Source organism: Sinocyclocheilus anshuiensis, unplaced genomic scaffold, assembly GCF_001515605.1.
Source record: "Sinocyclocheilus anshuiensis isolate Anshui unplaced genomic scaffold, SAMN03320099.WGS_v1.1 scaffold257, whole genome shotgun sequence".
In the NCBI taxonomy this organism is placed as follows: domain Eukaryota; kingdom Metazoa; phylum Chordata; class Actinopteri; order Cypriniformes; family Cyprinidae; genus Sinocyclocheilus; species Sinocyclocheilus anshuiensis.
The window spans coordinates 2,497,648-2,512,217 of record NW_015539889.1 but is presented as its reverse complement, the minus strand read 5'-3'; the positions used below and the strand labels follow the sequence as shown (position 1 = coordinate 2,512,217).

General features: G+C 38.0%; 1 protein-coding gene across 1 annotated transcript in view; it reads left to right on the top strand.

Annotated features, from left to right (window-relative positions):
* The window catches only part of LOC107685696 (rho GTPase-activating protein 39-like), a 45,020-nt gene that overhangs the window by 23,385 nt on the left and 7,065 nt on the right, over window positions 1-14,570 (top strand). The window contains exons 3-4 of the mRNA XM_016482380.1: window positions 9,170-10,466; window positions 12,627-13,251. Coding sequence (XP_016337866.1) covers window positions 9,170-10,466; window positions 12,627-13,251 — 1,922 coding nt within the window. The remainder of the gene's footprint in view (window positions 1-9,169; window positions 10,467-12,626; window positions 13,252-14,570) is intronic.

Below are 14,570 nucleotides of genomic sequence, written 5' to 3'. Positions count from 1 at the left end.
AATTTGACTTGGCGACAGGAGCTTCCAGTGCAGAAGAAAGTACACACATAGTGCAAACATACATGACAGTGCAGACATACACAGGAATTATAACAGTAATATAAGAAAAACAGAAAATTATGGTCTGTAGCGCAGACCAGAAGGCAACAGTATGAAGAGAGAGTGGGTTGGGTGTGTGGGGTCCAAAGTGATTTTCTTAGCCCTTTTCCTTACTCTGGAGGTGTACAGATCTTGGAGGTTGGGCCAATAATCGTCTCAGCAGTCTTGGCTGTCTGTTGTAGTCTCTTGATGTCTGATTTGGTAGCTGAACCAAACCAGACAGTCCTGGTTCAACTACTCCTCTCCCTCTTCCAGACATTTTCTTTCTTTTTCTGCTTCTCTGTGTTGTTCTGTATTGTTTTGAACAAAACCAATCCAGAGAGTGCCTTTTTATTGTGCATGGCCATGTAATGGAAAGACTTGGAATTATTAATTAAGATTTGATGAGCTATTTCTCAATTATCAGTAATTTAAATAATTCTTATCAGCTCTTTTGTTGCAGAAGTAGAGGCTTTACACTATATTTAAAGTTTGGAACATTAGGTCTTCATTTCTGTCATGCTGTGTTTAAGCATTTGTAAAAAAAGATAAGAATGATCCATGATTTTGGTATGGGGTAAGCTTGTGTGAAATGAAAATTTAAGCATTTTAGAAACATGTTAATTGACTGAATATTGTGTGAAAACAACATGAATTGTGTTAATGGTATGGTCACAACAGACGAATGTTTTGCTAATTGTGTTTAGAGTTTTGAAAATGTGATTATAGATTGGACAAAGGGATGTTAGCAATTGAAAAAAAACGAAATACATTTGGTTACAGTGGAAGTTTGACTGAAATTATATATATACTCATATATATGAAAAGTATTTAGATATAGCTATATCACCTAGCCCTATCTGACTTGCAGAAATCATAATACAGGCTTATAGTTCTGGCTAGTGAAGGTTTCAAATTAGATTCTATGAAAAACATCTTGTTTAGGTACTGTATATTCCACCTATAGGAAGAGGCTATTTTGGCTCCGACTTTCTGTGTGTGCGCACACCAGAATAAAGCAAGGTAGCCTAATTTTGCTGAATTGCTCTATAATTATTATTGATTTGTTGTGACACATTCTTTGTTGTTGTTTCATGCCTCAAGGGGAAGGAGTCTCCAGTAACGATTTCCGTTGTTTGTCCGTCTAAAAATAAAAGCTAGGGAGTGGTCATAAAATATCAGCCTGACAATGATCCAAACAGCACCATCTGTGTTATCATATGGTGTGTGTGGTTCAAGCAGCTTCCCCTGATTGATGAACAAAGTACTAAATCTGGTAGTCATCACACTGCCCATCCAGGATGCAGTCATAGTACGGGCAAGCGGAGCTTGACTCTAGTCAGAAAGAACTCTGTAAACATGCTAACTAACCCCTGTAAACAAACACTTACACACTGGCACACACTAGGGTTGTAACGATATACCGGTATGACGGTATATCACGGTTTGAACGTGCATGGTTATCATACCGTAAACATTTGCATATCTACGTTTTTTTTTTAAATGAATGAAAAAAACAATCTCATATGCAACTTATTTCCACTCGCTGCTTCACTCTGCATTCACTTGGCTGCTTACACGCACGTACACGTATACGCGGAGAAAATGGCAGAGACAGAGATTATATCTCTATCCCCACCGATAAAAAAAAGTTAAAACCTGCAGTATGGCAATACTTAGGATATTAAAAAAAACGAACGCGGGGTTATACTTATTAGGTTAACCTAATAAGTTACAATTAAGGCGTATTGAATGTTAAAATGCGTTTTAAACATAAAGTTAAGTGCTTATCATTACCCATTTTACTCTTAGTAATTTAATAATTTAATACATTTCAATATTTAAAAGTTTAGTTCAGAAGTATCGAATCGGTATCGATATCGACGATACTGCCTTGAAAAATATCGATATCGTATCGAAAACAAAATAAGTGGTATCGCCCATCCCTAGCTACAACCCATCAAAATAAAAGTTCGATTTAACTTGTAATTATGACAGAAATATATTAGCATTGTACAATGTACTTCAAAGTTATAACAATAATAATATTCAATAATAATATTAATTCAACAATAACAACAATAATAATATTCTTTATATTAATGAATTTAAGCATTATTTTTAAGGAATATCATGGTTGTCCATGTTTTAACTTAGTATACCTCTGTTGTGCAGCCCTTCGCCAAAAATAAAAGTTGTTACATTTTCATTTGATAACATTTTAAAATGTTTAAAATGTTAAAGTGTGATATAGACATAAGGTGTATAGCTTTATTTATTTATTTTTTATTTTTTCAAATGAAATGAAATGAAATGTATTTATTTTCAGAAGGGAGACTTCAATAGTATACTTTCATTAAAATGGTTTCAAGTTTGTTGTAATAAAGGATTTGTTCACTCAAATAACTTGTTCTTATTCTTGTAAGAGTCATTGTTACTGATAAGAATTATTGTTTAATATATACCGTGAAACTGTGATATTATCTGAGACGATTATCATACCGTGAAAATCTCATACCGTTACAACCCTAGCACACACATACAATGTGATCATGTTTAAATGATGGATGGCTGGGATGGGGGTGTTTCTGTGAAAGTTATTAAGTGTGGAGAACTTTTCCACATCTGCACTAGAGATCACAAGGGTTTATTCAACAGTGTCTGTGTTATCTAGCATTCAGCCGTTTAGTAGGTTACCATGGCGAGAAGATTGGAGATTAGAGGACACCTCTGTGCTTCCTTTGCTGTGTGATGCAATGGTGTAACGTAACCTAGGGATGACCTGGTGAAGTTGTGAAGGGGTCACGAAATTCTTTTGTCCTGCAGGCAGACCCCAGGCCAAGTGGCTGCTATAGGAAGACAAGGGTTTTAGTTAAGCACGCAAATCACTGAAGACCAGCTGTTAGGGTTTCCCATAGCATGAATTGGAGTGGGATCTAAGACATTAAATTAACACCCAACCTAATACAATCTTCTCTTTGTGGACAAATGATTTAACAGACTGTTTTTTGAAGGAGTTCAAACAGATCTGACTAGGATTGATATTTAGAGTTAAAGACAGATGCCTTTTGATTGCATGCTTTTCAGAGTGAAATTATTAGATAACTTTAGTCATTATGATATTGGTATTTATGGGGATTTCTCAGAAGAGGCTGAATACCGCTGTGTAACGGTTAGATAACAAAAGTGAAAGCTGTAAAAGAGAAACAACACTTTTTATGCCAGTCATGTGCTCATACTTTCACTTGTGTCATGCTCTCAAGGTTTATTTGATTTAAGGAATGTCTGGGAGTTAATAAACAGCTGAGATTGCAAAAGACATTTAAAATGTGTTATTTCATTATATAGGCTATCACTTATGTTTGGAGTGGAAAGGTCACGATTAATATCTTAAGGGAGTATCGCTACATCTCAGATTTCAGAAATCATTTGGCCTTTCTCATGCTTTCACCTTTAAAATGTCATAAACATTGAGCTGTAAAGAGATTTATTAAAGACAAACCAAAGCTACTCAGTCAGGCTCTGTTAAATCTTTTGCAGTCCATGTCACACGTTTTGTGTGTTACCTCAGTCCTTTACTCTGAGAACTAGATTAGTGGCCTAACACAGATCGTCTATGAAAGTAGAGCAATTTCAACTGTCTTTTGTTTTATTTAAGTCGTGCCTTTGGTGTTGCTTAAAATACAGTGAGAACAGACTGCTGCCTTGATCCGCTGGCTCCACTTTAAACACAAAGAAGCTCAGAAAGCCTGGTGCAGGGCTAGTGTTTCTCTAAACCAGAAGGACCCTTTTGATTTAGCAGTGTTTGCTAAACTTAGAATTTATTTTTTTACCTTTATGATTCTGTATATTCATCTAGTTGACCAGAAATGTGACTCTCAACTCATTCTCAACCATAGCTAAAATTAACTCTAATGAAGAATAGTATTTGAAACTAATTTCCACATGTTTTGGCCACACTCTTGTGGGCCTTATGCTCTGTTCAGTATGTTGACTGTTCGTGAGAGAAGAGGCGTTTTCACGGCTGTAACCAGAGCAGTGAATTCTCTTGCTATCTGATTTCATATCAACAGATGTAAATTAGTGCTGAGATTCCAGAGCCATCTCATTGTCCATATGCTGACTTTCTTTTCCGGGGGTTACAGAGAGCCGAGTGTACGTATATAGCATTAGCTTGGTGTGAAACATACAATATACATGTTTCAGACTGTGTTGCTGTGGTCCAAAATAATTAACCATAATTTTTTCACAGAGTAAATCCAAGTATTCGTAATATTGAAAAAAATATATTGATGTTGTAGCACCCCTAGCAATTCCCACCCTATTAGTGTTCTGTTTTTTTTGCTTTTAATAATTTGAATTATCTGCTTAAGATGTTCTCACGTCTTTTGAGAGCAGGGTGTGGAAGGAGAGGATGGGCTGGTCACGTGTGCGCTATGTGAAGAAGCTAGACTCACTGGCTCAGTAATGAGAGGTGTTCAGCTGTCCACAAACAGCTGAATCCTCTAGACCTCAGGTTTGCTTCATTGAACAAAGTCTGAGTCAAATGAATCATTTTGATGAATTAATACATGAGAAATGGAAAGAATGTTATTTCTAATACGTGTACACTACTGTTCAAAAGCATGGATCAGCAAGGATGCATTCAATTGATCAAAAGTGACAGTAAAGACATTTCTAATGTAACAGAAATGAATGGCAGTGTATATGAGTGTATGTTTATTTTGCTTAGTCTTTCACATCTGTTGAGAAGATGATTGTCAACTCTCATGTTTCAGGTTTTTGCTGTAGGCCACATTTCCTCTTCCTGTCCGTACAATGAAAATAGCCCATTATCTCAGTTTTCCTCTTTAGTTGGGGAAGAGTTTTGGACACATTGTCTTTGTTTTCACATATGTTTTCACAAGAATGCATTCACAAAAATAATGAGGTTAGGCACATTTCACAAATTCACCCTGCGAAACTCCTAATCTCTTGCCTGCCCTGTGATTGGACTATTAGACACCAGAGTCAGACGGCCTGGGACAAACTGATCCTCCCTGAGTAGTTAACCTTATTTTCCTCACTGCCAAATTAAATGATCAAATTAAGCGCCTCAACAGGATTTTAACTCGCTTTTTAGTTTTGCTGGCCTCCTTTTTCTTCATGACTGTAATAAAATGTTTGCTTGAACTGTGTCATCTGTGAATTGTCATAATGTGCATTTGGAATTAGTTTTAATTAATAAATAATCAATAAAATCTAAATAATCTTGCCAAAGAAAAATGCAGAATTATTGTAACTTTTGTAAAGACATTTCTTTTGTGATACATAGATATTTTAGGTTTGTCTTTCGTTCAGTATTTTTGGTAGCAGCCACACTCCCTACCCACAAGGATCTTATTATGGAATGTTACAATAAGAAAACCATTGCCATGGCACTTAACAACCACGCATTGTACCGCTATTTAAACAATCCCAACGCCTTTGAGTGATAAGTGGAAGGAATGCAAACGTTGTGTCTAATACCAACCAAAGCAGCCTCCCATGACTAATCTCACTCTCACAGTTTCTCTCTTCCTCTCTCATTTTACTTGTTTTTGTTCTTTGGCACATTCACGGTCACACAGTACTTTTTTTGTGTACGTATAAATACAGTCGACAACACGTCATGTGCTGGTGCCATACTTTAGCGTCATGGACAAGAAGTCTTGGTTGCTGTAGTTTTTTATTCATTTCATTTGGGGGAAAGTAAAAAGAAATATCCTGTAGATTTGGTTATTTTGGCTATTTTTCAGAAAGCAAACAATGCAAAAATTAGACAGAATTTAGTTATTTAGTTTGTATAAATATCTGCCGACATTAGATATGTTCAGATGTCCAAAAAATAGCTTGATCTGTTGGAAAATTCTCATTGTGGGTAAGTATCAGAATTTGTCTCGGTCCTCTTTGTCAACTGTATAGATAGACTGCATATATGTGTTTTGACTCACCTGTGCATGTGCTGCAGGGCTGCACAATTAATCGAATTTCTAATCACAATTACAATTATGGATGCCACAATTACGTAATCGTTCAAAGCGGCAATTAATCGTTCAAAGTCCACTTATTTTATTCTGCACGCTTAAGATTTTCAGTAAGTAAGATTTAAGTTTATTTCTTTCTACATGTTATCTTAAGGGTTTTTCCATTGTTTTAGTTTTAGTATAACATTATAATACCATTCATATTTTTACTTTTTTATAATTTAAAGAAAAAATCAATCCGATGTATATTTGACATTTGAGGCTTAATACTATAGAAAAGCACTAAAGGTTTTTCAGTTAGAGTGTTTTCAGCTTGTTTATTTTCATATAAAAATACGGCATGCAGTTGCATCAAACAATGGTATAAACATCATTCAATGTAAATTGTGATCATCATAATTAATAATTGCAATTACAATTTCAAGGGAATAATTGACAATTATGATTTTTGTCATAATCGTGCAGCCCTAATGTGCTGTATGTCAGTTTAATGTCAGAGGGCGGGCGGTATCTATAGGCCTATGTGCTACTTTCACCCAAAGGCTTTGAGGCAATGTATAAACTTACTGCTGTTTAGTTGTTTAAACCAGTTTTGAGTGTTCCTGATGTCTCTGTCCATGTCTGTGTAAGCTAAATGATGTACTGTAATTATTGCCAAGTGATGGTAAAGTGAAAGTACAAAGTGTTAAAAAAAGATTTCTTTTACTGATAAATGTGGCTTTTTTAAACTTTGTTCATCAGGAAATAATAACAAATGTATCATGATTTCCACAAAATTATAAGTAGCACAACATCATTGATGATGATTAAAAAGAAATGTTTCTTCTACTTGAAATGCTGCTTTGAAATTATATGTATCATGAAAAGCACTATAAAAATAGGCATGAATTTATATTTCTTGAGCACCAAATCAGCATATTAGAATGATTTCTGAAGGATCATGCAACAATGCAGACTAGAGTAATGGATGCAGAAAATTCAGCTTTGCCATCATAGGAATACATTTTAACATATATTAAATAGAAAATAGTTATTTTAAATTGTAATATTATTTCACAATATTACTGGTTTTTAGACTGTATTTTTGATCAAATATGCAGCCTAGGAAAAAAATCTTACCTATCCCAAACTTTTGAAGAGTAGTGTACGTTAAATGGTTGTTCTCATTTCTGAGGAACTTTTCGAAAGTGCAGCAGTAAAGTTGGTGCTAAATTTATATCTGCATTAGTATTTTCTCTTTGTGCTGTGTAGTTTGTCCTTTGAACTCTTTTAACAGTGATTCCCTATGCAGGAAATTGAGCTGCATGCTTCCTCACATCGGCAGTACTCGTAAAACAACAGCACATTGAATCTGTGGGCCTTACATAAACATCTCTTCTGGGTGTTCAGTGTCACATCCTGGAGACCCAAATCTACATTAACGATTGTTTTTTGTGTTGCATTCCCAACATTTAAGCAACTTAAAATCATAGCTATCACTCTGCTGTATTGTTAAAGTGACCTTGTGAAGATGTTATGTCATTGTGTCATGCCAAACGCAGAAGGCTGAATTTCACAGGAAAGAGCAGCTACTTGTTTACAGTCTTCTCTTCGTGTAACATTTTCTACAGCAATGTCCCCTCCGTCACCACCTTGAGAAAACCAACACCATAAACACTCACACTCTGTGTGATTCAAGTGTCAAGTCTTTCAGTGTGACAGACTTTGAACATTGTTGATTGTCGTGTTGTCACGTCACACAGTCTTTACAATGGCCTTGGGGCTCTGCCAGATGGCTGACTTCCAGTCTTCATATATGCTGTACCTGTCTGGCATTTCAAACGGTTGTTTATCTTCAAATGTGTGAGAAATTATTTGAGAAGAAAAGGGAACAATTGTAATGGAAGAAAATGCCTCAGCGGGTGGAAGAAAGGGGAAATGCTTCCCCCACAGCAATATTCCTTTGTTGTTTCGAAATGCAACAATTGATTATCATAGTCACTGCAGTGGTTGTAAAAGTGTTTACTTACAGTCTGACCAGCTCTCTTATCTCTTACCACTTATCTCGTCTTTCTGAGTTTGATAGGGTAGATCTGTTTTGTTTGTGTTTATGGAATGTAGAGGTGTAAGAGGAAGTTCATTTGAGAAGTAACTCATTAGAAATCCCCAGAGGAGGTCGCCTAAGCAGGTTTTTTCAGAGGATTTCTTTGGGGTTTTTTATTGTGGAATCTAGTTGTGTGCATAAAAGCCCTGAGAAAGCATATCCTTCATACACTTCTTTCAATATAGGACAGAAGTTCATCTCCTCACACAATAACAGTAAATTAAGTATTTGATACTCTCTGTTTGATTCCTTTTTATAATGTTTGTACGATTAGGGATCATCTATATGTGAGTAACTTTATTTTCAAACACCTATCACTTTTGTTGAGTTTTCACTATATATTTTCTAACATTTGGTAAAAAACTACTATAAAAATGTATATTGTTTAATTTTGGAGGTTAATGAGTAAATTAACCAATGTGGAGCATTTGTCAGGAAATGTTGTGCTGGTAATAGTGCTTTTAGTTTGCTTCAGTATGAATCGCTGTCTAGGACTACTAAAGCTGTGGACATTGTTGGGTTTACAAGCAGCAGCAGATCGGCGTAGTGACAATAACATGTTGTAGGCAAACTCTCGAACAAGAACAATTAAAGGAACTGCATTCATTTTCACCACAAAACTGTTTTAAACTCAAACATTGTAGTGATTTAAAATCAATTTCAGTTGAACAATCATGGTTTTGTTTTCCTGACAATGGCATTATGGGTGTTTAAATAGACATTTTATACTCTTAACAGACCCTTAGTTTCCCTAAATTGCTGAGAATTTAGCTTGAGCTGTCTGGATGATAAAGGTGATGATGAAGATTGCAGATTTGGACTCATTAAAGGCGTCATAAAGATGATTGGTTTTGGCTTCATAGATTAGCTTTTTTTTGCTACTGCTTCTGTATATTTGTGTTGGCTTTGCCTCATTTTCCTGGGTTTTTACAAATTCTTTCTATATTTGTGGCCTTGTTTATATTGACAAACTAAAATGCATTTCTTTTACTTTTTACAACAGGGAAGAGCAAAGAGACACATCTCAGAGGTGGCAGCCCTCTCCTGGATCCAAAGCCGCCATGTTGGTAAAGGTCAGCAGCATTGGCAGAAGCCAGACAAGAGGAACCAGCGGAGCCACTTCCCTTCATCTCCCACAGAGCAAAGCCAGTGACCATAGTGCCTGCACACTGAATACTGGCAGTGTCAAATCTGTTTCAGGCTACATGCTGTCACCACAGGCTTACAAAACCACACCAGGAGGAAAAATAGCAGCAGACACAAGGCAGGCCCACCACTTGAGGAAGGCGAGCAATGGCAGCTTCTGCCTGGTGACCTCTGGGGACTCGGCAGCATCTCTCCGGCCACAGCCTAGCTCACCTAGGCCAGTATCTCCTCAGTATGGAGCAACCGCACGCCTCTATGATGATCCATCATCTGATTACCCCATTTACGACGAGCCTCCAGTAGATATGGAGGTTGAAGGTGCTCACCTACATAACGGCCCATCTAGACACATTCTCCAGAAGGTCAAACTTCACCAGCACCCGGGTCAGTCTCACGCCAGCTCCAGACACAAGAGAAACCCATCGGACTATAGTCCAGCAGGCTTGGAGTGTATCAAGCACATGGTGAATGTAGACCCCAAACAAGAGCTTCTTTCCACCTCACCAGTCCCCTCTCCCAGCCCCTCTCCAACCTCAGCATCCGAATCTCTGCTTCTCCCAACAAGGGTGCTTCAGAAAGAGCCCACCAGCCTGGAAAAGATGCAGTCATGGAGGATCCTAGAAGCAAGTGCTCTTAGAGCCATGGAAGTTCACCACAGCCGGCAGGGCAGCCACGGATCTCAGGACTATTCAACACCACCACCTCCCGCCATTAGCTACCAAGACTCAGGTTATTCAACTGGCCCATCTCCCAGTCTGTGGAGGAAAAGCAGGAGGAGGATAGGTGCCGGGGCCCAGGGCCGACCCGGGTCTGTGGGCAGCACTGGGGAACTCACAGCCCTAAACGAGCGCCTGATAGAAGAGATGAGGGAGGTGGTTAGTCGCTCAAATACCATGCGGGAGACCAAAGCTAGTCTGGACTCTGAGATGTCGGAGAGCTCTTCCTCCCAGCGCACCCACAGTGTGGGACGGTGCTCCTCCAGGGAGGACATTGCATCTTGTAGCAGGTCACTAAGCAGAACAAGTAACCATCCCAGTATGGCCTTCACACCTCTGGAGATTCCGGGACGACAGAAGAGGACTTATGAAAAGGTGGACACGCTTGAGAAGAGTGTGACTTTGTCCTCACCTGAGACTGCCGGACCCCCTTCACAGGTACTACATACAAGTTCAATTGTATTATTCTTTTGGTAGAAACGGCTTGTTAACACTTTACAATGAGGTTCAAGTCATTAACATTAGTAGGGTATCATGAATCAACAATAATTGTACAGCATTTTTTAATCTTGGTTGCAGTGGTAGTCCACCCAAACTGAAAATTATTTTTTTACTCACAAAAAAGATATTTTGAAGAACTGTTTGTCTAAACAATGCAAGAAAATGGGGTCCAAAACAACAATGAACCCCACTGACACTATATGGACAAAAACATCTACTTTTGTGTTGCACAGAAGAAATAAAGTCGCACAGGTTTGCAATGACATGCGGGTGATTAAATTATGACATCATTTGCATTTTTAGTGAACTATCCATTTAATTAGGAAAGAACATGAATTAATAATGAACAATGGTATATTTATAAATTAAATACGTTAACTAATGTTAACAAATTAAATATTATTGTAAAATATTACAGGCGACCTTCTGGTAAACTATCACTTACTTACAATGAGCTTAACACACAAGTCCCCCAGGGGAGTAACTTTTACCTTGTTATTTTAGAGAGATTTGTAGTCCCATATAAAATATGTGTATGAACTTTTGGCACAGTGTATTTTCCACAGATCTTGAGTTTCAGCATCATTAAAACCCAGATGTCGTATTTGTTTAATCTCCATGTGGGACTGTTGGGAGAGAGCTTGGTTTGGTTGAAGTTTTTCATGCCTGTCTGATATTTTTCCCCATGGTCGTTATTAGAAACAGATTATTATGTACACCTTACACCACCCATTATAGCATAAGAGTGATGTAAAATATCAATCTTGTAGTTATTTCAGTCTAAATCATAAAGCGTAATGAGGCAACAACATCTTTCTCTTGGGTATTCAACACTGCAGTCAGGCAAGTTAGAGGCAATTCCCCGGCTGCACATGATTCTAGTTAAGGGCAATGATCACTCAAAGAGCAAGCCGCTCTGACCCATAGCAAAGCTGTAATCTGTCCTCCCTCAGTGATGAATTCTATCTACATTGTTCAACAGCTAGGCACCAAGAGTACTGTACTTTCTCAAATGCCTTCAAGAATTGACTACTTGGGTTTTGATCCAAATCAGCCCTGGAAACATTAAAGGGATTATTTTAAGGCTTTGAGACTTACAGTTGCTGATCATTGCAAATGTTTTCATTACCTATTTAAAAAGAGGCGATGATATCTACTCTCGTTGCGCCCACCTCTTCCCCTCCCGCCATCCTCTGATGCGAATCCAGCAGTGGTCTGCCATGGTAATGGGTGAAATGCCAGAACGTAGCGGAGCTGCAAAACACGACGCCTGTTGAGCAGGAAGGATGGCTACTGTGGCCCATATGGTAGCATTGCTGACACAGACAGGACAGTTGGGTCCTGGACAGGCGTGGTCACTGTACAGACCAATTGTGTGTCTACGGTGAAGCCGATAGGGGTTTGGTACCTGCTGGGGATTGTTCCATAAGCTGATGACATCATAGGTCACCTCATTCCCTGGTGTATGAGCCATTTCACCACACTGGCATTTCAATGTGCTAATTCCCAAAATTATTGGCAGATGAAGGTGAATATAAAAAAAAAAATCTGAAAAAAAAAAAAGTTTTGCATATAAGATTAATGAAGAGCATATGAAACCTATGACTTGTCATTTTTACCCACAGTATCCTAAAAATGTTATATAAGGTATAAAAGTGAATTTGGCACACATGTTGTGTCTGGTTTTTGTAACAGGAATACAACTTTGAGTACAGCGAGAGAGGCAATGAGTGCATAAGGGACCTCCTTAAAGGACAAAATTCCTCTAGGGATCAAAATGAGGCCATTGCTGGATTTGCACTATTTTTTAGACACATAGAAGGAGAAACGACTTACTGTAGGAATTTTTATGTCAATGATTGGTCATAACTTCATCTATTGTGGATGAGAATTCTTTATTTATAGGGTTTGATGGAGTTTATTGTGTTTTTTTGTGTTAATTTGAGTCTAAATGTGGATCCTGCAGTTATTGCAGAGAAGAACTGAAGGACAAAAACAGTCAAGTTCAGTGAAAAGCAGATGAACAAAGCTGCGGTGTAAAAATAGCTGTTTTATGAATGCTTTTGTGTTTCTCACCCTGTTTCTCCTCTTCTATAGGTGGGAACTCTGGAGCCAACGGTCCAGTTGGATAGTAGAAAGAAAGGTATGGTAGATGGCAGAACGGGCTCACTTGGCCCTCATCGCCACATAGCCAGCGATACCAATTTGCAGGCAGGTGATGGTAGGGCTTACCAGATTTCCTACGCCACCCTCCGTCAACCCCCACCCCCAGATGCCAACATGGCTGATTGGGCCAGCAAGCACCTAAACATGCACACCCAGGGCCTGTTCCGCCGCCGAGTTTCCATCGCCAACATGCTGTCCTGGAACCGAGGCTCCATCAAGAAGCCCATGCTGATGACCAACGACCGCACTGTTCGCAAAGAAGCCTGCGAGATGTTTAAGCTCGTCCAGGCGTACATGGGAGACCGACCCTCACGGCTGGACCGGCGCCATGCGGCTCTCCTCATTGTCACTAAGTGCTGGGGCATGCAGGGACTGAGGGACGAGCTCTACGTCCAACTGGTGAGGCAGACCACAGGCAACACCAGCCCACGCAGCCTGGCAGCAGGCTGGGAGCTCATGGCTGTGTGCCTTGCCTTCTTCGCTCCTTCACCCAAGTTCTGCTGCTATCTGGAAGGCTACATTCAGCGACACATGGAGCCAGTCAGTGACAAGAAAAGTGAGTTTGTCAATTAATTATTTAAAAACACATACACTAGACTTATAGGCTGTGTGTTTCGCCAAATCAGCAAAAAGCTGTTTACACAGGATACATTCTTGTGCTGTAAAACAGCTGAATGAACCTGAAGGCCTCGAAACATTTTTAAAACACGTCTCGCCTTAAAAATGCAAAGAACACATCCTGTGTGAAGGGCCTGCGGGGCCAGCCTCAGACAGATCAATTACAAACAGACAACACAATTACAAAATGGATTGCTGTGGTCTAATAATAGGCTTTTGTTCAATGATATGGAAATAAAACAAACAATATATTGACCTAAAAATATTTTTTGCATTGCTTTAGGTGTTTTCCACAATAATGTAATGTCTTGGAATTATCTTTATTATATGTAAAGATAATGATTTAATAATAATGAATATATATATTAAATTGATCAAACGTTGCAGTAAAGAGACAGATTTACAAATGTTACAAAAGAATAAATTTCTATTCATCCTGAAAAAAATTATCATTGTTTCCACAAAAATATTAAGTGCAACTGTTTTCAACATTGATAATAATAAAAAACAATTTTTTTGAACATTAAATCAGCATATCAGAATGATTTCTGAAGGATCATGTGACACCAACGACTGGAGTAATGATGCTGAAAATTCACAGGAATAAATTATATTTTAAAATATATTAAAACCAGAGGCGGACAAAGTACTCAACTCCATTACTTGAGTGAAAGTACAGATACTGCTGGTCAAATATTACTCCACTACAAGTAAAAGTTGTAAAGACAGATTTTTACTTAAGTAAAAGTACAGAAGTACTTGCTTTTAAAAGTACTTAAGTACCAAAAGTACATTTCCTTTTTTATGTCAATGCACTGTTTTATTGTTGTACGTAGTACTTGCAATACTTCTGAAGCAATTTAGAATACATTACACCTACTGAATACAGTACAGTAAAATCCTGTAAATACAGAGTGATAAGGAAGAAAAAAAAAATCAAACCTGCTTTAAAACCCAGCAACACAACTTTAGCTGTATAACTTTACAACAGCAACACTGCTTTAACAAAAAAGCAAAACAGCAAGACTTATTTGACATCAAAACAAAAATTGTTTAAATGCTGTATAATTGCTCTTGCGGTACTTTGATGTCACACACAGAATGGTCTGTGCAGTGCTGCTTCAACTCCAACACCTATTGTGTTTTATTAGGAGATGCACAACAGTTCTTCTGTGGCTTTATAGGTAATATTTTCACCTACACAATTTAGCAAAATCAGACAATATTGTGTCTAATATATACCACAATATTAACTTC